General features: G+C 42.6%; 1 protein-coding gene across 8 annotated transcripts in view; it reads left to right on the forward strand.

Moving 5' to 3' along the window:
• Positions 1-20,916, forward strand: part of pam (peptidylglycine alpha-amidating monooxygenase) — a 69,049-nt gene that overhangs the window by 37,426 nt on the left and 10,707 nt on the right. For all 8 annotated transcript variants that reach the window (XM_080018515.1, XM_080018518.1, XM_080018519.1 and 5 more), the window contains 5 exons: positions 219-348; positions 4,175-4,291; positions 10,481-10,553; positions 10,646-10,856; positions 16,640-16,843. In XM_080018515.1, the coding sequence (XP_079874641.1) occupies positions 219-348; positions 4,175-4,291; positions 10,481-10,553; positions 10,646-10,856; positions 16,640-16,843 (735 nt within the window). The remainder of the gene's footprint in view (positions 1-218; positions 349-4,174; positions 4,292-10,480; positions 10,554-10,645; positions 10,857-16,639; positions 16,844-20,916) is intronic.

Raw genomic sequence — 20,916 nt, forward strand, 5'->3', positions numbered from 1 at the left:
TTAATAGTTTGCTTGACCACCATTGGACTACATTTTAACATAGTGAGACACTGCAGTAGAGAGGTACATTTCGCAGTGGTAAAGTGTTTGTGAAATTGAGTGAGATTGTCCATGCATGCAATGCCTGGCTTGAAAAATGGCGATCATATACCTTAGGACAACTAACGTTGTTCCTGGACTAACTAACTAATCCGATTTTTTTGGTGTGTGTCATTTAGCATATCATCTGGAGGAATCCACAGCCTGGCCAGGGAGAGAGCTTCAGCTGGGTCAGGTGGCCGGCCTGGCCCTCGACTCGGATGGTAACTTGCTCATTTTTCACCGAGGGGATCACCGCTGGGGTGTCAAGTAAGTTAATGACACCAACTCTTAGACTTATAATTTTGGAATTTGAACTGCATTGCTGAAAATCCGTATTAAATCAAATTCCAAAGTAATGGTAGTCTGCAATAAATATTATATTTCATAGTCAAAGCCAGATTTCTTGCCTTTTATCATAAGATTCTATTCCATTGCAGACAATTTATTTGGTTATAAGTCATTGTGGGAGTCTGCCCACTCTTTCTGGCGGTGGATTGCCAACATGGCAAGAATCTTTAACAATTCTAGACAGGCTTGCTGGCCAAAATGATAAATATTAAGGATAATCTTTTTTTAAACGGTGTGCAGGAGGAATCTCCGGCTCTCGAGCCCTCTACGCCGATCCCTCTCTGCAAGACGGACAAACATTAAGAAAGTTCCCTGCCCAGAGTCGGACCAATCAGCGTCGCGTGGGCGCTGATTCGGACGACTCGAGGTAGCTGGGTAGCCGTGGGAAAGGGAGCCATGCTGCCATCTGCAGTTGCAACTTGACCACGCCCCTTGGTCCGCCACAATCATGTTAAATTGTATAATTTAGTTATGTCATCTTGAATTCAAGTTCAAGAGATTATTTGTCACATACATACACATACGGTCGTACATATATGCAGTGAAATGTCATGACACCCGGTGATTACGCACAAGCTCTATAAGCTCGAAAAATACTCAAATGTGCGTAGTCGACACGCGGTGCTCGCGCAGGCAGCCGCAATTCGTTTTAACATTAATGCTGTTACATACTAACAATACTGTTACACTTTAGGCTGAACATTTGCTCATTCCTGCACAAACTGTACAACTTTATTAAAAAAATAAAATAAAAATAAAAAACAGCCTTATTTTACATATTCTTATATAGTTTACTTATATTTTACTTTTTATTCTTCTTACGTTTTATATTTGTTTCATGTATGCACTGAACACCAAGACAAATTCCTTGTTTGTGTAAACTTACTCGACTATTCTAAGTCTGATTAATCCTAAGATATTCTAGTCAAAGTATTCACAATGGTCTATATTTCGAGCAGGAGTTAACGGTTAAAAGGTTTTTCTCTACAGTAGGACCTTCCTAGTATGTCCTACTGTAGAGAAAAACGGAAGCCATAGCTGAGCGAAGGGACCGGGGTTAGCAGGGCAGGGGTGGTGGAACAGGACCCTGACATAATCATCGAAATTGCTATGTGCAGCTTGTGCCTCTGGGCGGAGGGCTTTCGCATGGGGCACGTTACACTATGCTCTACACTCCATTGGTGCAGATAACTTGATAACTCATGCTGTGTTCCAGGGGAACTCTGAAATTTGTAATTGTGTCTATAGGAAGTGATACTGCGTTTCGCGGGAACTCTGAAAACTAATTTGTAACTAACACACATGACTTGGATGCCGTGCATGGCTGCCTGCAGCTGTGTTGTTTATTATTATTATCAATAAATATATCAAATTATAAATAATAATAAATATAGCTGCAGGCAGCAATACACAGAGTCCAGTTACTTATGTATTAGTTTCGAGGTTCTCTAAAACTCAGCTCCCCCGGTCCGTCGTCTCCTGATTGTTCGTCCCGCGGTGCAAACAATATGCGCGGAACAGGTCTACACTTCAACTTCCGGTTAATTTCTGTTGGTTTTTCACTAATTCCTGCTCCAAAGGGATATGGATCAACCTTGAACCACGGGATGACTGAGACATCTGGCTTTTAACGAGACCGCAACCATGTCTGTGGGTTCAACGATTGTTGTGTTCTTTTAGCCCGAACATTCCAAGGAGAATAATAATAATAAAAATCCCAGGTGCCCTATGCTAAACACACTCAGCTACGAGAATGGGCACTCTGGCTTACGGCTTCATGGGGCGCCAGGTTGTGGTGGGGCTCGCTTGGGGGTGGGTGGTTTGGGCCGAGTGTCGGCCCGCGACCTGCAGTCCGTGCCTGGCGTCCGCAGCCCTGGTTCTGTGCCTGCTCCTTGTACCTGCACGTGGGGGTGGTTTGTATGTGTGCGCCTCAGGGGTGCAGGGTCTCCTTGCGTGCTCCGGGACTGGGTTATGCTCCTCGGGGCCCTTACCGCTGCTTGGAGGCATGTCGTCGTTAAAAAAAAAAAAAAAAAAAAAAAAAAAGGTCCAGACCCTGGACCAGTGAAAAGGTCTGAAACTCTATAAGACTTTCGATCTTATTCTGGCTTCAAAAACTTCGAAGAAAATCACTGGACCTCGACCAGAGTCTGATGTGAAAATGTTTGTTATATATCAGAGGGACAAATACATGAATAAACTTTGAGTAGGCTCTGCGGAGCCAAGTGTTTAATCAAGTCCTTTGTTCCCCTTTTATGTCCAAGGAGCCGCATTCTCTTTGGGTTTAAGCCAATCGCAGCTCGTAGTCCTGTCATCACGCGTTCTGGTATGATGTTCCAGACAGCCGGTCACAGCCTTTGTTGTTACTGAGTATCCTCCCCTTTCTTTGAAGAGGCCCTCCTCTATGATTCCTCGAACTCCTGTACCTTACATGGGCACATGGCCTTGGACCCGTTCAGCTGCATTTGGTCCCCTGTTTTGTGGGAAACTTTGGCTCCCTCTGCTAGTTTTATAAAGTACATTTTTAAACATTTTATTTTCATTTTTTATTTTTATATACATATATCTTGAGTATCGGTGGTTTAGTATAACATGTAATAGGTTCTTTTCATGTGTTATAATATGTAATAGGTTATTTTCATGTCAGGTTACTAATTAGTATGACATGTAATATGTCCTTTTCATGTGAAGAAGAAGAACAATCTTTATTTGTCACACAGCACACCACACTACAACACATGCACGCACGCACACACACACACACATGCACACGCTTTGGATGGTGGCCGGTGAAATGAGGCCTCTGCTTTAACCCATCCTGGCTTGTCCTTCCTCCGGGGGGGCAGCCAGGAGCAGTGGGCAGCGTACGTGGACGTGCCCGGGGACCAGGTGATGAGTGTCCATCGCTGGTCAGACGATGATGTGTGCATGTTTTTGAGGGGGGGTCCTTACTGACGTTAGGTGGAGGAAACCCCATATGAGCACAGGGAGAACATGCAAACTCCACACAGAAAGGCTCCTATTTGGGACATAACCCGCTGTGTTTCCACGGGTTATCTCCCAAATAGGAGCCTTTCTGTGTGGAGGTTGCATGTGGGGTTACTAATTAACCACAACAGGCGCCACAATATAATACAGACCTTTTACACCAGAACCAATTAGGACAAGTCCTGTTCACTGACCGGTGGAAACGTCACACACACCCACACACACACACACACACACACACACATACAGGCGGTCTCATCACAGGCACACACACACCACCAGCACCCTCCTGGTTACATTCCTCTCTTTTCCTCCCTCGTTTACTGCCATAACTATGACAGAAAGAGGTGCTGAATTGCTGTTCCAGTTTTCCTGGACTTAATTAACTTTGTTTTGTCGATACATTTTGTTGTCTGACATTTCTATGTTTATGTTTTTCCATGTACATGTTTGGTTCTAGGTTTATTTGTCTCACCCGTGGTGATTCTCCCCCTATTGGAAAAGTGATTAGTTGTTTATAGACCAAAACATGGTAAGATAGTTAACCAAAGATGGGGGTTTTAAAAAATAAATAAATAAATGTTTAGGGTCCAGCCCGAATAATAATAATAAAATGATAATAATAGTAATCATTTATTAATAATTGTATTCTTTATTTTTGTCACCTGCTCAACATTGGTGTTGCAGTTCTTTTTAACAGCTTACTCAGGAAATACTAGCTGTGCTACAATAAACTGACCTTATTCAATTTCTTTTCCAGCTCGTTTGACCTTAAGGCAAGATACCAACAAAGGTCCCTGGGGCCCATTCAGCAGTCCACCATTTTGGTGGTGGACCCAGTCAAAGGTCACATTCTGAAGGCATTGGGCAGAAACATGTAAGCCTCTATTTTCCTTTCTTATAGCTGTTAACTACCAAGCATGAAAATATATGCTCCATATTGTGTACACAGAAAATATGTGCTCAAAACATATTATGGTTGTGGGAAGAAATGGCACAAATAAATTGTGCCCGGTGCAAAATCCGCCATCCAGCACATTTCGAAAATCGTCTAGAGCAGCCAAATAAGTTGAAAGAACCTTTCTTGAAGGAAATTGAGATTTTTCCAGATTCGTGTTCCTTTGTGTTTTTTAATCTCTCAACGTATTTTCAAAAACGAGTTTGATTCATGAATAGTAGAAAAATGTTAAACCGTGGAGTTGAATATTTCCGTAAGATTACATGGGGAAACGCAGTTCACTTCCCGAGATGCTGAATAGCGCTGAACAACGCAGATCGATCGTTTCCTTTAAAGCGACTGTCCAGGTGAAGATCATTCATCCATATTCCATGTGATGTGAAACCGTTTTGATTATACTTTTGCTACTTCAACCTTTAAATCGTACTACTTTTAAACACACACACGGAGACATTGTTGTGGAGGTGTTCCAACGTGTATCATCGAGTAAGAATTGCTGACGTCACTTCCGTTAACAAGACGAGGATCCGGTTTCACTTTTCTGTAAAAACTTTCATTTCCCTGTGTTGTAATGGATGAGGAGAAGCGGGTGGAGGAAGATGGAAATCATATCGCGGACCTCAATCTTACCAGTGCGATAGATCCTAGTCAGTGTTAGCAGGGCGTACTGGACTTCATTTTACGCAATGATAGTCCGTTCTACGATGGCAACGCTGAATCTGATATGATCCCGGACTTTGAGAACATTTCAAACAGCGGATTTCAACCTGAATGTGACTATGAAACGGAATATTTTCAAAAACCACCGGAGGAGACCGACGTTACGCCCGTTGTTGTACAACGGAAGAAGTTGATGACGTGATGAAGTCCGTTGAGGTTGGTGTTGTTGACGCTGTTCAACACTGTTCAACGTTGTTCGTGATTGGCCCATTCAGGAGTATGTTAATAAGCCATGAGGCTTTGTTTGTCCGCCAACCCCGTTTTCATTCTGGGGGCTGGCTGGCTGAATGGACTAAGTGTAGGTAAAACTTTGAGGGTGGTTATCTCAGAATCACAGTTTGCCACACCCTTGTCATTAACAAGTCATAACTTTAAAAAATTTGCTTGATTTGCACAAGTGACACCTTGTTTGGAAGCTCTGATTCTCCACTTTCAAATGATCAAAAAATAAAAAAAGTCGAAAAGCCACCAAATAACTCTAAAGTATGCGGTGGGTCACAAATGTTCTTGCTGCAAGAAATAAATCTCTCTTTGAAATTCCATCTGATAAACGCATCGATAAAGTTCTGAAGGTGAAATCTACTATGTGTATAGACAATTATTAATAGGTGGATTTTTTTTTTTTTGCATTTTGCTGTGAAAGTTTTAGAAGAAATCATTCCTTTCTGGAAGCGTTTCTCATGATACAGACGTGGACAAATTTGTTGGTACCCTTACAGCTCATTGAAACAATGCTTCATTCCTCCTGAAAAGTGATGAAATTAAAAGCAATTTTCTCATGTATACCTGCATGCTTTTGGTATGTCATAGAGTAAAGCAAACAAACTGTGAAAATAGATAAATTATTGCTAAAGAGATCAATTATATTCTAAAATGGCCTGGGCAAATTTTTTGGTACCCTTTGACGAAAATAGAAACCACAATTTCCTCTGAAATTACTTGAAACTCACAAAAGTAATTGGCATCCATCATTGTTTATTCCATATTAAATGGAAATCAGACTTTGCTTTTGATTTTTAATTCAACAGAATATTTTACATAATAAAACAAATGAAAATGGCATTGACAAAAATTATGGGACCCTTAACCTAATATTTTGTTCCACAACCTTTAGAGGCAATCACTGCAATCAAGCGATTTCTGTAGCTCTCAATGAGACTTCTGCAGTAGTTTGGCCCACTCGTCCTAAACAAACTGCTCCAGCTGCCTCAGGTTTGAAGGGTGTCTTCTCCAGACTGCATCTTTCAGCTCTTTCCATAAATGTTCAATAGGATTCAGATTAGGGCTCATAGAAGACCACTTCAGAATAGTCCAATGTTTTGTTCTTATCCATTCTTGGGTGCTTTTAGCTGTGTGTTTTGGGTTATTATCCTGTTGGAGGACCCATGACCTGCAACTGAGACAGAGCTTTCTGACACTGGGCAGTACGTTTCACTCCAGAATGCCTTGATAGTCTTGAGATTTCATTGTGCCCTGCACAGATTCAAGGCACCCCATGCCAGACGCAGCAAAGCACCCCCAAAACGTAACCGAGCCTCCTCCATGTTTCACAGTAGGCATGGTGTTCTTTTGTTTGAAAGCTTCATTTTTTCGTCTGGAAACATAGAGCTGATGTGACTTGCCAAAAAGCTCCAGTTTTGACTCATCTGTCCAAAGGAAATTCTCCCAGAAGCATTGTGTTGTGTCAATATGCATTTTAGCTAATTCCAGTCTACTTTTGAAAGAAAAACAAAAGTATTCCATTCTTCCATGGAGCCCACTGTCCCTCAAAAAGCGATGGATGGTCGGATCAGACACTGATGTACCCTGACCTTGGAGTTCAGCTTGTACCTCTTTGGAAGTTGTCCTTGGCTCTTTTTCTACCATTCACACTATCCTTCTAATTGATTTTCCTCTTGCGGCCACGTCCAGGGAGGTTGGCTCCAGTCCCATGGACCTTAAACTTCTTAATAATATTTGCAACTTTAGTCACAGGAACCTCAAGCTGCTTGGAGATGGTCTTATAGCCTTTACCTTTAACATGCTTGTCTATAATTTTCTTTCTGATCTCCTCAGATAACTCTCTCCTTTGCTTTCTCTGGTCCATGTTCAGTGTGGTGCACATGATGATACTAAACAGCAGAGTGACTACTTTTGTCTATTTAAATAGGCTGAATGACTGATTATAAGATTGAAGACATGTGAGATACCAATTAAAGAAAACAGTTAGTTGAAATATCACTATAATCCAATTATTTATAATATTTTCTAAGGGGTACCAACATATCTGTACAGGCCATTTTAGAATATAATTGATCTCTTTAGCAATAATTTATCCCTTCTATCCACTCTGACATACTAAAGGCATGCAGGTATACAGTGGGGCAAAAAAGTATTTAGTCAGCCACCAATTGTGCAAGTTCTCCCACTTAAAAAGATGAGAGAGGCCTGTAATTTTCATCATAGGTACACTTCGACTATGAGAGACAAAATGAGATAAAAAATCCAGAAAATCACATTGTCTGATTTTTTTAAAGAATGTATTTGCAAATTATGGTGGAAAATAAGTATTTGGTCAATAACAAAAGTTCATCTCAATACTTTGTTATATCTCCTTTGTTTGCAATGACAGAGGTCAAACGTTTTCTGTAAGTCTTCACAAGGTTTTCACACACTGTTGCTGGTATTTTGGCCCACTCCTCCATGCAGATCTCCTCTAGAGCAGTGATGTTTTGGGGCTGTCGCTGGGCAACACAGACTTTCAACTCCCTCCAAAGATTTTCTATGGGGTTTAGATCTGGAGACTGGCTAGGCCACTCCAGGACCTTGAAATGCTTCTTACGAAGCCACTCCTTCGTTGTTTGGGATCATTGTCATGCTGAAAGATCCAGCCACGTTTCATCTTCAATGACCTTGCTGATGGAAGGAGGTTTTCACTCAAAATCTCACGATACATGGCCCCATTCATTCTTTCCTTTACACGGATCAGTCGTCCTGGTCCCTTTGCAGAAAAACAGCCCCAAAGCATGATGTTTCCACCCCCATGCTTCACAGTAGGTATGGTGTTCTTTGGATGCAACTCAGCTTTATTTCTCCTCCAAACACTACAAGTTGAGTTTTTACCAAAAAGTTCTGTTTTGGTTTCATCTGACCATATTACATTCTCCCAATCCTCTTCTGGATCATCCAAATGCTCTCTATGAAACTTCAGACGGGCCTGGACATGTACTGGCTTAAGCAGGGGGACACGTCTGGCACTGCAGGATTTGAGTCCCTGGCGGCGTAGTGTGTTACTGATGGTAGCCTTTGTTTTCTTTGGTCCCAGCTCTCTGCAGGTCATTCACTAGGTCCCCCCCTGTGGTTCTGGGATGTTTGCTCACTGTTCTTGTGATCATTTTGACCCCACGGGGTGAGATCTTGCGTGGAGCCCAGATCGAGGGAGATTATCAGTGGTGTTGTATGTCTTCCATTTTCTAATAATTGCTCCCACAGTTGATTTCTTCGCAACAAGCTGCTTACATATTGCAGATCCAGTCTTCCCAGCCTGGTGCAGGTCTAAAATTTTGTTTCTGGTGTCCTTTGACAGCTCTTTGGTCTTGGCCATAGTGGAGTTTGGAGTGTGACTGTTTGACGTTGTTGAGAGGTGTCTTTTATACTGATAACGAGTTCAAACAGGAGCCATTAATACAGGTAACGAGTGGAGGACAGAGGAGCCTCTTAAAGAAAAAGTTACAGGTCTGTGAAAGCCAGAAATCTTGCTTGTTTGTAGGTGACCAAATACTTATTTTAACGAGGAATTTACCAATTAATTCATTAAAAATCCTACAATGTGATTTCCTGGATTCTTTCCCCCCATTCTGTCTCTCATAGTCGAAGTGTACCTATGATGAAAATTACAGGCCTCTCTCATCATTTTAAGCGGGAGAACTTGCACAATTGGTGGCTGACTAAATACTTTTTTGCCCCACTGTACATGAGAAAATTGCTTTTAATTTCATCACTTTTCAGGAGGAATGAAGCATAGTTTTAATAAACTGTAAGGGTACCAACAAATTTGTCCACGTCTGTATGTTGCAGTGGTCTTTTTTTCCTTCATCACTAACAAATAAATTGTAAATTGGACTAATTTTTCCAAAGTTGTGGATTTAAAATGTGCAGAATAAGTAACAACATGCTCTTCTGTACATCTTCAAATTGTCTTTTGGAACATTTTTGTACAATTTTAAAAGAATAATGCATGCAATGAGACCTGCTATCAGCAATTAAAGTTGATATCAGGAATCTGCTTTGAACCCAAGAGGAAAGTTATTAGTTAAAGGTTTGTCAAAATCTTGTTTAAGCTTGAAAGAGTGGGTCTTTTAATGCTTACATCGGCAGTTTCTACAGTTTGCGTGTGGCTTGTGATCACATGGGGACGTCTACAAGTGGGAGTGGAGTATTGAGAGGTTTGGTCGAAGCAGAATTCATCACTGCAGACTTCGAGCTCAAGAATTATTTGCTCAAAATGATTCATTCTTTTCCAGGAACGAGCTTCAACAACGTCCTACAGGGGTAGGACGTCATTAGGGGTATTAGGGTACATAATTTCGAAATCAAATATTTCAGCTGGGTACTACCCACTTTGTACCTCCAGCTGACTTGAATATAAAACATTTTTAAAGGAAATTGTTGCACTGTGAATGGCCAGTGTTATTTTTCCCCACAGTACCACAACTCAGTTCTTTAGAAAATGCACATCTATTGAAGTTAGTGAATCACATTGAATATGAATATACTGTATGTGTCATACATAAACTGAAAAACAAATCTAAAAATATGACTATAGAATATAGCTAATAGCTAGGGTTTATAGTATGTACCAGGATGTCACATAGTTGACCTAGTTAACTGCCTCAACTGAGATCAGAGATTAAATGTTCCATTAACAGCTGAAAACACTCTTAATAATTGGTTCTACAAGGTAATTCTTCTGATCTGTTCTTCAAAAACGGTAAACAAAGATTATAATCATGTGTCTTATGTGTATTTTTGAACATGTTCTGGATAACGTCAATATCACATTATTTGAAACAATTGCATAGCACAAGCATTGGAGACAGTAGGTTGCCAGTAGGAAGTACTACAACTTCCTGTATCTAGTCTCCTACATTAACACGGATGTAGCCAAAACAGAATTTTTTTGAAGTTACTTTTTTTTAATGAAAGGCCTGAAAAAATGTGTGATTGTGTGACCTTTTTTCGCATGACAGTGACAATATTGTGAGTTTCCTGTTTTTGAAAAGTATATGTGGCTGGCTTTGGAAACAAAGATTTTACGGCTTAAAAGTTTGCCCCCCTAGACTGCATTTAAGCACAGTGAGAAACTGCAGCTATCCTTTAACAATTCCTGTATTCCCAACCATCCGGCAGGTTCTACATGCCTCACGGAATAACTACCGACAGTGACAATAATTATTGGGTCACCGATGTAGCTCTTCATCAGGTGAGAGAAACGTTAGTGTACATGTAAACACACTGACTGACATGTTTCAGCATTACTAATGAAATTCTCTCCCTTCGGTTTGAAACCCTTAGGTTTTGAAACTCAGTAGCTCAGCCAGAGGCAAGCCCCTTGTGGTTCTGGGGGAAGCTTTTACACCAGGAAGCGACAGCAATCACTTCTGCCAACCTACCGATGTCGCCGTGGACACTACGACTGGAAATATCTATATATCCGATGGTTACTGCAATGCACGGATACTGGAGTTCTCGCCTGACGGCAAATACCTGTCTGAGTGGGGCGCAGGTATATTACACATATATGTTCACATATTCAATTTTCTGCAGCAATAGATCACTATATAATTTTTTTTTTTTTTTTCAGCAAAGTCTTCCAGCACCCTTAAAGGTGTTGCTGAATCTTTTTACAATGTTGTATTTCAAACGTCGCTCATCTGGATATAAGTCCACATACTTAACCAGACCTACCAACTTGCACATATTTTGTGTACCAACTATGCAATTTTCAGTCAAAATACACCGGTACGAAATGCCAGCTGAAACGTGTTATTATTATTTATTAGGAATTTAAATTACATCCCTCTGAGTGGACCAGATGCTACGACCTGTGGTTCTATAAGCCCTCACTCAACATCCACTGATATGCAGCGCACTGAGTGGTACTTTATTATCCACCGAGGTGTAATGCTGCATTTAGGAAAATGTGAAATGGGAGAGTTATAATAAAGCACAAAGACTCAATTGGTCGTCGACCGGAATTAGAATTGGTCTGTTTACACTAGCCGATCGGTGTCATATATTTTCTCAGATTCTGTGTCGGTCAAATTTTCACGTCCTATACAGCACTCATGTACTGTACTCGTAAAAATGCTCCAATACTGAAACCCGATACCAACGTAATGTTGCGTAGTTGACGCTCAAAAAAGAGAGCGAAAGAAAGAAAATGTTGGCTGTTTGGAGGTACTTCAAACACCTGACAATATTCTAACATTCTGCAGACAGCATTTCTACCGCTGTCACTCATTAAAACGAGTCGTTCGATTTGATTCACTTGCTTTAACGCAAAGTGAACGAAAGGGAGATTAGTTGGCAATTTATTTAATTTCATTATTATTTTTATTTTTATTTTTTTGGAATGATTGTAATTTATTTTCAAAGCACCATATAAATGTAATATACATGTATATTTGCACTTAAAGTGAAAGAGACTCTTATTTGAAGTTTGAACTGGACATTTCTATTCTTGTGTTGGGTCCTACTAAAACTCAGTCATACAGTCATACATTCATACAACCCAGAGAGTTGTATGAATTATACTGAAACTTGGTGACAGTCCCATATTCAATTGCATTGGAACTCAGTGACAGTTTCATATTCAATTATTGTTCCATAGTGAATGAACAATAATAAACAATGTCAAAATCATCAATCTCACTATTGTGGAATTGAAACTGAAAATTGCAGCGGTAGTCTGTATGTGCAGCTGTCCAATCACGTGAGCATGATCAGATCACGGGATGTGTTTGTCATCGAAATACAGCAGATCAGAAATCGGAATCTGCAGCTCAGACTTCTTCTGACTTCAAACTCTGAAATAGGAATCGGCCAAGCAAATTGCAGTTAGTGCATCTCTAGTTGGTTACTAACATACTAACATGTTCGGTAGCTTTACGAGATGATGCATTTCAAGGGGTATATCCTACTGATATGAATTTGTATACTGTATATACAGGTACATCTCATAAAATTAGAATATCATGAAAAAGTTCAATACTTTTTGTCACTCATTTCGGAAAGTGAAACCCATATATTATAGAGATTCATTACACGTAGAGTGAAATAATTCAAGCTTTTATTTCTTGAAATTTTGATGATTGTGGCTATAGGAAATGAAACGAGACCCGCTCGGTCTGTTTGACGGTCACGTCTGGCCCATGTACTTCAAACACAAGAACTGTACATACACTGTGTACCAGGGTGGAAACAAAACACTATTATGGTACTCAAAATATTTTCCCAAGGTTGGCAGGTCTGCTTAACATTTCTGTACAAATATTTTTCTTCCTTTCCTCCTTCGACTTACAATCCTTTCATGACCCGAGTCTCAAAAGTATAAATCTGACTAAAATATGAAGCAGATGAACGCTTAATGGATGTATAGGGACAGAGTGGAGCTACAGATGCCAGACGCTTGTGGAAGGGGCTGCGGACTATTACGAACTGTGTGGAACCGAGTGTGGACGCCTCCCTAGCCAACAAACTGAGCTCCTTTTTTTGCTCGGCTTGAGTCTGGCAACCACACCGTTAGCTCGCAGGCTAATTGGAATTACACCGCTGGGGATAAGCGCTTACTCTGTTTCCGAGCGTGACGTCAGGAGGGCTCTGATGCGTGTGAACACCAGGAAAGCTGCGGCCCGCGATGGCATATCTGCGCGTACTGAAGACCTGTGCTAACCAGCTAGCCCCGGTGTTCACTAGGACATTCAACGCCTCCCTGGCTGAGTCGTTGGTCCTGTCCTGCTTCAAGAGGTCTACTGTCATTCCTGTCCCGAAGATTGCCTCTCCAGCCTGCCTGAATGACTACCTTGCAGTGGCCCTTGCGGTGGTCATTAATTGCTTTGACAGGCTGATTAAGGATTACATCTGCGCCTCCCTCCCCCGCACCTTGGACCCGCCGCAGTTTGTGTACCAGCCGAACAGACGATGCGGTCTCCCAGGTACTGCACCCCACACTCACACACCTGGATGGACGGAAGGGGACCTATGTGAGATTGCTGTTCATTGACTATAGTTCAACTTTCAATACCATAGTCCCTACCAGACCGGCTATCAAGCTGCGGGAGCTAGGAATGAGCACTCGGCTGTTTGTCTGGATCCTGGGCTTCCTCTCAGCCCGGCCCCAGGTGGTTAGGGTGGGGAGGCACATGTCCAGTTCCTTCACCCTGAACACAGGATCCCCCAGGGCAGCATCCTCAGCCCCCTACTGTACTCCCTGTACACTCATGACTGTGTGGCCAAGTCCAGCTCCAACACCACATCAAGTTTGCTGACAACACCGTCATGGTGAGCCTGATCCCCGACAACGATGAGAAGGCTTACCGTAAGGAGGTGGCTGACCTGTCACTCTGGTGCCAAAACAACAGCCTCCTCCTGAACGTCAGCAAAACTCAGGAGCTGATTGTGGATTTAAGGAGGGGATTACAACCAAGGACGCACGCGCCATTGGTGATTAATGGGGATTCTGTCGACAAGGTGAGCAGCTTCAACTACCTGGGAGTCCACATCACAGAAGATTTTACGTGGACTACACACATAGACACTCCGCTGAGAATGGCGAGGCAGTGTCTTTACCACCTCAGGCAGTTGAAACATTCAGGGTCTTGGTGAGAATCCTCAAGTCCTTCTACTCTGGAGCAGTGGAGAGCATCCTGACAGGCAACATCACTGCCTGGTTTTGGAACTGTACTGCTCAGGATGGTGCATTCAGCCAAACATAAGACTGTAACTACCCTCCCCTCCCTGCAGGACTTATACACCAGGAGTTGTAGTAGCAGGGCCAGCAGGATCATGAAGGATCCTCACCACCCCAACAACGGACTGTTCCAGCTGCTGCAGTCGGGCAAGCACCTCCGCAGTCACACAGTGAGGACAGAGAGACTGAGACAGAGTTTCTTCCCGCAAGCCATAACGACTGTCAATGCTAAACTCACCAAGACTCCTAACAAAAACCACTGAGACACTTGCCCTGCTGCCTTACTATACTGTATGTAGCATACAGTACTGCAAGTTACTGTATCACTTTTCTGGGTTACTGCATACCGCGCTGTATTGCTGTTCTGTTCGGTGCTGCTGTGTCGTACTGTTGTATACTGTACTGTATATCTCCATACACACTTTATTCACATGTACTTTACGGCACATATCTGTATATACAAATGGCCTATCCCATATACATAACTCTATTCCCCTCACTTCTATTTTGTGCCCCCACCCTGTATTATCTTTTTGAGTCTTATTTTATTTTTATTTTATTTATATTATTCTATTCACTAACTGCATTACGTTTTTGGAATCAGTTAGTTTCAGTTAGTTAGCTAGGTAGGAATTAGGTTAGCTATTATGTTCGGTTTAGAAACGGTTTAGCATAATCTCTGGGTGCGTTGCAACGACATTTCACTGCATATGTATGAATGTATGTGACAAATAAACCCCTTTGAATCTTGAGATGCAAGCACATACTAATGTAACACATTATGGCACATTATGTTAGCGAGCAGTAATATCGAACTCCATGCAACTTAGGGATGGGCAATATTTCAATTTAATATAGATATTTTGATATCAGTCTAGATATCGTCTGCATCATATTATGTTTATTTGAGTCAAATGTTGTCTTTTCCTGCTCTAAGAGGCTAAATTACAGTGAAGTAATTTTATCTTCTGACTTGTAGAACCCTTTAGAATCCTGTTCTTGCTGTTCTGATGAATGCCTCTACCTACTTAGTCTTAATATCTGCAATTTATTTATTTTTTGTTTCTCAATTATATCTTGTGTGTCTTATCAAAGCACCAATAGTCATTTCCAATAGGCTTTGGCTGATACTCTATAATATCGAATAGTGCGATATTTGCCACCATATGTGATTTTATTCACAGTATCGAAATATCGTCCCATCCCGCCATTCGTCCGTCCGTCTGTGGGACCACGGGGAGTGACAGAGTGCATTCACTTACGTGCACAGATTAGATGTACAGTATGTGGACATAAGCACGCAGCGGCACAACAGCGAAGAAGCAGATGGAGGATTTGGACATGGTGGCGTGCATGGTGTGGATGGTGATTAAGTTGCAGCTCCAACGGTACTGACAATGCTTGCGCTAGTGATGGGTTGCCCGCGAAGGGCGGGCCAAAACAGTGTTTTTATTTTAGATGTAGGTTATTTTATTTTACGTCTGCTTATGGAATGAAATATTTGCGTATGGAACGGTATGGAATGAAGCCGTGCGTAATGGGGACACTTTCTCCATGACTCTCTCTCTCCAATCACCCCCTTTCCATGGGTTGTGCTCAGGAAATAATTGGAACGAGTCTACGAGTTGTGCCCGGTTCCCCACACTGTTTTTAGTTGTTTTATTTGGAAACGGGGGCACAGGTGAATTGCACATATAAAAATATATTTATGATTCCCCTTATTTCAAATGTTATTATGATATATTGAAAACCCTGTGCATTTTGTAAGCTTCTATCTGTTTTATCCTTTTATTGTATTCCACACTGACTGACAAAAAAAAAACAGGTTGACTTGAAGAATCTCAGTCGACTGATGGGTGACTGTCCACTAATGGGTGACCCCGACAGATGATTTCGGGGGTCAGCCCTACTCACGCATATCAACCAGTTGACACGCCACACTGTTGCCTGTCGCTGTTCCCATGGTGAACGGTCGATCCTTTTTACATGCACGTTACATAAACGCCCGCATGCAACTTGCTATCCGTTCTACATGATCCGGCATTAAAGGTTCACCGTTTCTCCAAAAAAAAGAAATATAAAGGGTTTTTATTGTAGATGTATTTATTGTAATTGAATGAAACCAAATGCATACTTTAAGATACTTTCTACGTCACTGCTCTGGTCATGTGATGTTTTTGAAGTTATCAATAATTGATGGCCTACATTGTGCTACAGTCTTTTTGATGTACCTGCATGGGATGTTTCAATCGGTTTCATATTTTAGTCAGAAGTACTATGAAATATTCTCCAAAATACTGTCAAATGTTCTGCATGACTACTCCATCTCCCAAAAAATTCCATGGATATTTTCAACCCAGGAGCAGATGGACACATGTCATGACAGAGGCTCTCCTCCTGTGTGTGTGGGGATGGGTGATTTACCTGTGGCTCATTGATCACTCTCATGAACAACAGGCATTCAGTGACCCTGATCCCGGGCCCAATTACCTAGACCCAAGGCAGTTGTTGCTACGTAAACCACACCACAACCACATCTTTTATTTTTTTGTGTTTGACTCTGCTGTCTGTGCCTTCCTTCTCATTCTTCCTCCAAGGCTCTCTGGACAGGAGGAGATGGATCCCATTTGGAATCCCTCACAGCCTAACTTACCTCCCCGACAGACGGGAGCTGTGTGTGGCGGACCGGGAGAATGGACGCATCCAGTGCTTTGTTGCCAACTCTGGAGAATTCGTCAAGGAGATCAGTCGGGAGGAATTCGGAGGAGAAGTTTACGCCATTTCCTCCAGCTTTGCCAACGGTGAGTATTGGCTGTTCCACGAATGACATATACAATCGTTTCAATTTTGCATTTTAAAGTTCAGTCTTAAGTTTTTATGCCAGTTTGTTTGTGTGTAAGTTAAGGGTGCCTTTCACTTCTTGCAAATATAGAATTTAGCATTTAAACAGCTAACAGTAAATATACCTCTGTATCAACAATTCACATTCTGACAGTCTGCAATTGTGCAACTGTACATACACTGTGTACCAGGGTGGAAACAAAAAAGCTATAATAATATATATAACTACAGCTAGCAACGCACAGGGTCCAGTTTAGTTCAGTATTACAGGTTTTATATCAACACCAATCCCAAATTTCCCAATTCTTTAATCTCTAAATGTTAGACTAATAGACCAATATGCACAATTGTTTCTAAATCAAACATAATAGCTCACCGAATTCCTACCTATCTAGCTAACTAACTGAAACTGATTCCTAAAACATAATGCAGTTAGTGAATAGAATAATATAAAGAAAAATAAAAGAAAAATAAGACCCAAAAAGGTCATACAGAGTCGGGTTAAAAAATAGAAGTAAAGGGAATAGAGTTATGTATATGGGATAGGCTATTTGTATTTACAGATATAAGAATCAGAATAGTCTTTATTGCCAAGTAAGTTTACACGAACAAGGAATTTGTCTTGGCGTTCGGTGCATACATGAAACATAAATGTAAAACAATAAGTAAAATGTAAGTGAAATGTATAAGCATATGTGAAATAAGGCTGGGTTTTTTTTAATAAAGCAGTACAGTTGTGCAGGACTGTGCAAATGTTCAGTGTAAAGTGTAACAGTATGTGCAATGTTCACGGATAAAGTCAAGAGAATGAGGAATGTGCGTTATTGTGCGTTATTGTAACATGTAACAATTCAGTTTAAGTCGTAGTGGGGGGGGGGGGGGGGGGGGCGTTGTTGATGAGGCCAGTTGCAGAGGGGAAAAAACTGTTCTTGTGGCGAGAGGTTTTGGCCTTGTTGGACCGCAGCCTCCTGCCAGAGGGAAGTCTTCCAAACAGTTTGTGTCCGGGGTGGAAGGGGTCAGCCACAATCTTACCTGCAAGCCTCAGGGTCCTGGAGGCGTACAGGTCCTGGAGAGATGGCAGATTGCAGCCAATCAACTTCTCAGCAGAGTGACTGACACACTGCAGTCTGCCCTTGTCTTTGGTGGTTGCAGCAGCATACCAGATGGTGATGGAGGAGGTGAGAATGGACTCATAGATGGAGGTGTAGAAGTGCACCATCGTCTCTGGCAGGTTGAACTTCCTCAGCTGCCGCAGGAAGTATGAGGAACTCCCACTCGAGGTCCCGGGAGATGATGGTTCCCAGGAAGCGGCAGGACTCCACAGTCGACTGGGGAGTCACACAGGGTGATGGGGGTGAGTTGGGCTGTGTTCTTCCTGAAGTCCACAACCATCTCAATAGTCTTGACAGCGTTGAGCTCCGAGCTTGTCCTGCAGAAGAGCCGGGATGATTGTGTTCAAGGCGGAGCTGAAATCCACAAACATGATCCTGGCGTAGGTTCTTGAGGAGTACAGGTGCTGGAGGATGAAGTGGAGGGCCAGGTTTACCAAGTTTCATTACACCAGCTACTGTTAGTGTAAAAACACAAACCTCCACCTTTTGTTTTGCCGTCCAAGAGTTCTTTGTCCCGATCCGCTCTGAAGAATTGGAAGCCTGCCAGCTGCAGCGCAGAGTCCGGTATCGCTCAACTCAGCCACGTCTCGGGGAAGCACAAAACAGAAGATGAAGAAAAGTCTCTGTTCTTCCCCAACAGTAGTTGAAGTTCGTCCAGTTTGTTTCCCAGTGAATGCACGTTAGAGAGAAATATTCCTGGTAACAGTGTGCGACGTCGGCGGAGGGTCTCCCTCTCCTCCGGTGTTTCACTGCGTGCACAAAGGTGAGCGCCCCTTTGACCAGAATGTTCAGAAATTCCACAGATGTGGCGATGAAAGTCGGAAATAAATCCACAGGGGTTGTAGCCCTGATGTTCATGAGCTTTTCTCTGGTGTACAAGCTCCCGGAATTGTCACAAAAAAGGAATATAAAACAAAATGAGACATAACGTGCACCGTCACACTGAGGCAACCGTACAAGGTGCCATCTTGGTGTATGCAAGTCTGGTGTCTTGGTGTATGTAATATGTGCAGTAAAGTGCATGTGAATAAAGTGTGTATGGAGATATACAGTATAGTATACAACAATGCGACAAAGCAAAACAGTAACACCGAACAGAACAGCAATACAGCGCAGTTTGCAGTAACCCAGAGCAGTGATACAGAAACTTGCAGTACAGTATGCTACATAGAGTACAGTAAGGCAGAGGGGCCTATGTGAGTGACTCAGTGAGGACCCCTGGTGAGTTCAGCATTGACAGTCCTTTTGGCTTGCAGGAAACTCCATCCCAGTCCCTCTGTCCTTGCCATGTGACTGCAGAGGCACTTGCCCGACCGCAGCAGCTGGAACAGTCAGTTGTTGGGGTGATGAGGATCCTTCATGATCCTGCGACTCTGCTACTACACCCACTGGTGTATAAGTCCTGCAGGAAGGGGAGGGTAGTTCCAGTCTTGCATTTGGCTGAACGCACCACCCTCTGCAGGGCCCGCCTGTCCTGAGCAGTGCATTTCCCAAACCAGGCAGTGATGTTGCCTGTCAGGATGCTCTCCACTGCTCCAGAGTAAAAGGACTTGAGGATCAGCTGCCTGAGGTGGTAAAGACGCTGCCTCGCCTTTCTCACCAGAGTGTCTGTGTGTGTGTGTGTGTGTGTGTAGTCCATGTTAAATCCTCCGTGATGTGGACTTCCAGGTACTTGAAGCTGCTCACCCTGTCGACAGAAGCCCCATTAATCACCAACGGCGCGTGTGTCCTTGGCTGTAAATCCCTCCTAAAGTCCACAATCAGCGCCTTAGTTTTGCTGACGTTCAGGAGGAGGCTGTTGTCCTGGCACCAGAGTGACAGGTCAGCCACCTCCTTGCAATAGGCTTTCTCATCGTCTTCATTGATCAGGCCCACCACGACGTTGTCGTCAGCAAACTTGATGATGGTGTTGGAGCTGGACCTGGCTACACAGTCATGTATGTACAGGGAGTACAGTAGGGGGCTGAGGACGCAGCCTTTCGGCGGATCCTGTGTTCAGGGTGAGGGAGCTGGACATGTGCCTCCCCACCCTAACCACCAGCTTGACAGACTGGTGGAGACTATGGTATTGAAAGCTTAACTATAGTCGATAAACAGCAATTTCACATATGCCCCCTTCTGGCCATCAGGGTGCATGAGCGTGGTGTGCAGTACCTGGGAGATTGCGTCCTCCGTGGATCTGTTCGGTTGGTATGGAAACTGCAGCTGGTCCAAGGTGCGGGGGAGGAAGGCGCAGATGTAATCCTTAATCAGCCTCTCGAAGCACTTAATGACCACTGAGGTGAGGGCCACCAAATGGGAGTCATTTAGGCAGGCTGGAGAGGCGATCTTCGGGAATGACGGTAGACCACTTGACACCCTGCTGAATGGGGCAATCTCGGCATCGTTCTTGTGTTTATAGAGAATGTTGAACATAATGAACGTATTGTACAGGTTATCAATGAATGCAAGTATATACAATCTGTCGATAATATTAGTCTCTGTATATCAACCTATCAGCCTCTTCTCCTTCATGTGTTGGTGGATTGCAGTGAGGCGGTCATTGCCAATAATGTTAATAAAATTGACATCACATTTTGCAGGAAATACGCACATCAATATGTTAGCTTATAGATGTAGGCTTACAGCCTATAACAGGATGGCACCATTGTGTGTTGGTGGATTGCAATGAGGCGGTCGTTGCCAATTCTGTTAATAAAATTGACATCACATTTTGCAGGAAATACGTACATTAATATGTTAGCTTATAGATGTAGGCTTTCGGCCTATAACAGGATGGCACCATTGTGATAAAATGATAATTACCTGTGAATGAAGAGAAACAAAGCTCTGCAGATTTGTACACCATCCACTGAATACTGGGTCCACTGCCTCTTTATTTTGCTTGGTGTTTTCTTGTTGTCTGGAGTAATTTCACTGCG

This window comes from Zeus faber (assembly GCF_960531495.2).
Source record: "Zeus faber genome assembly, chromosome: 17".
Lineage (NCBI taxonomy): Eukaryota > Metazoa > Chordata > Actinopteri > Zeiformes > Zeidae > Zeus > Zeus faber.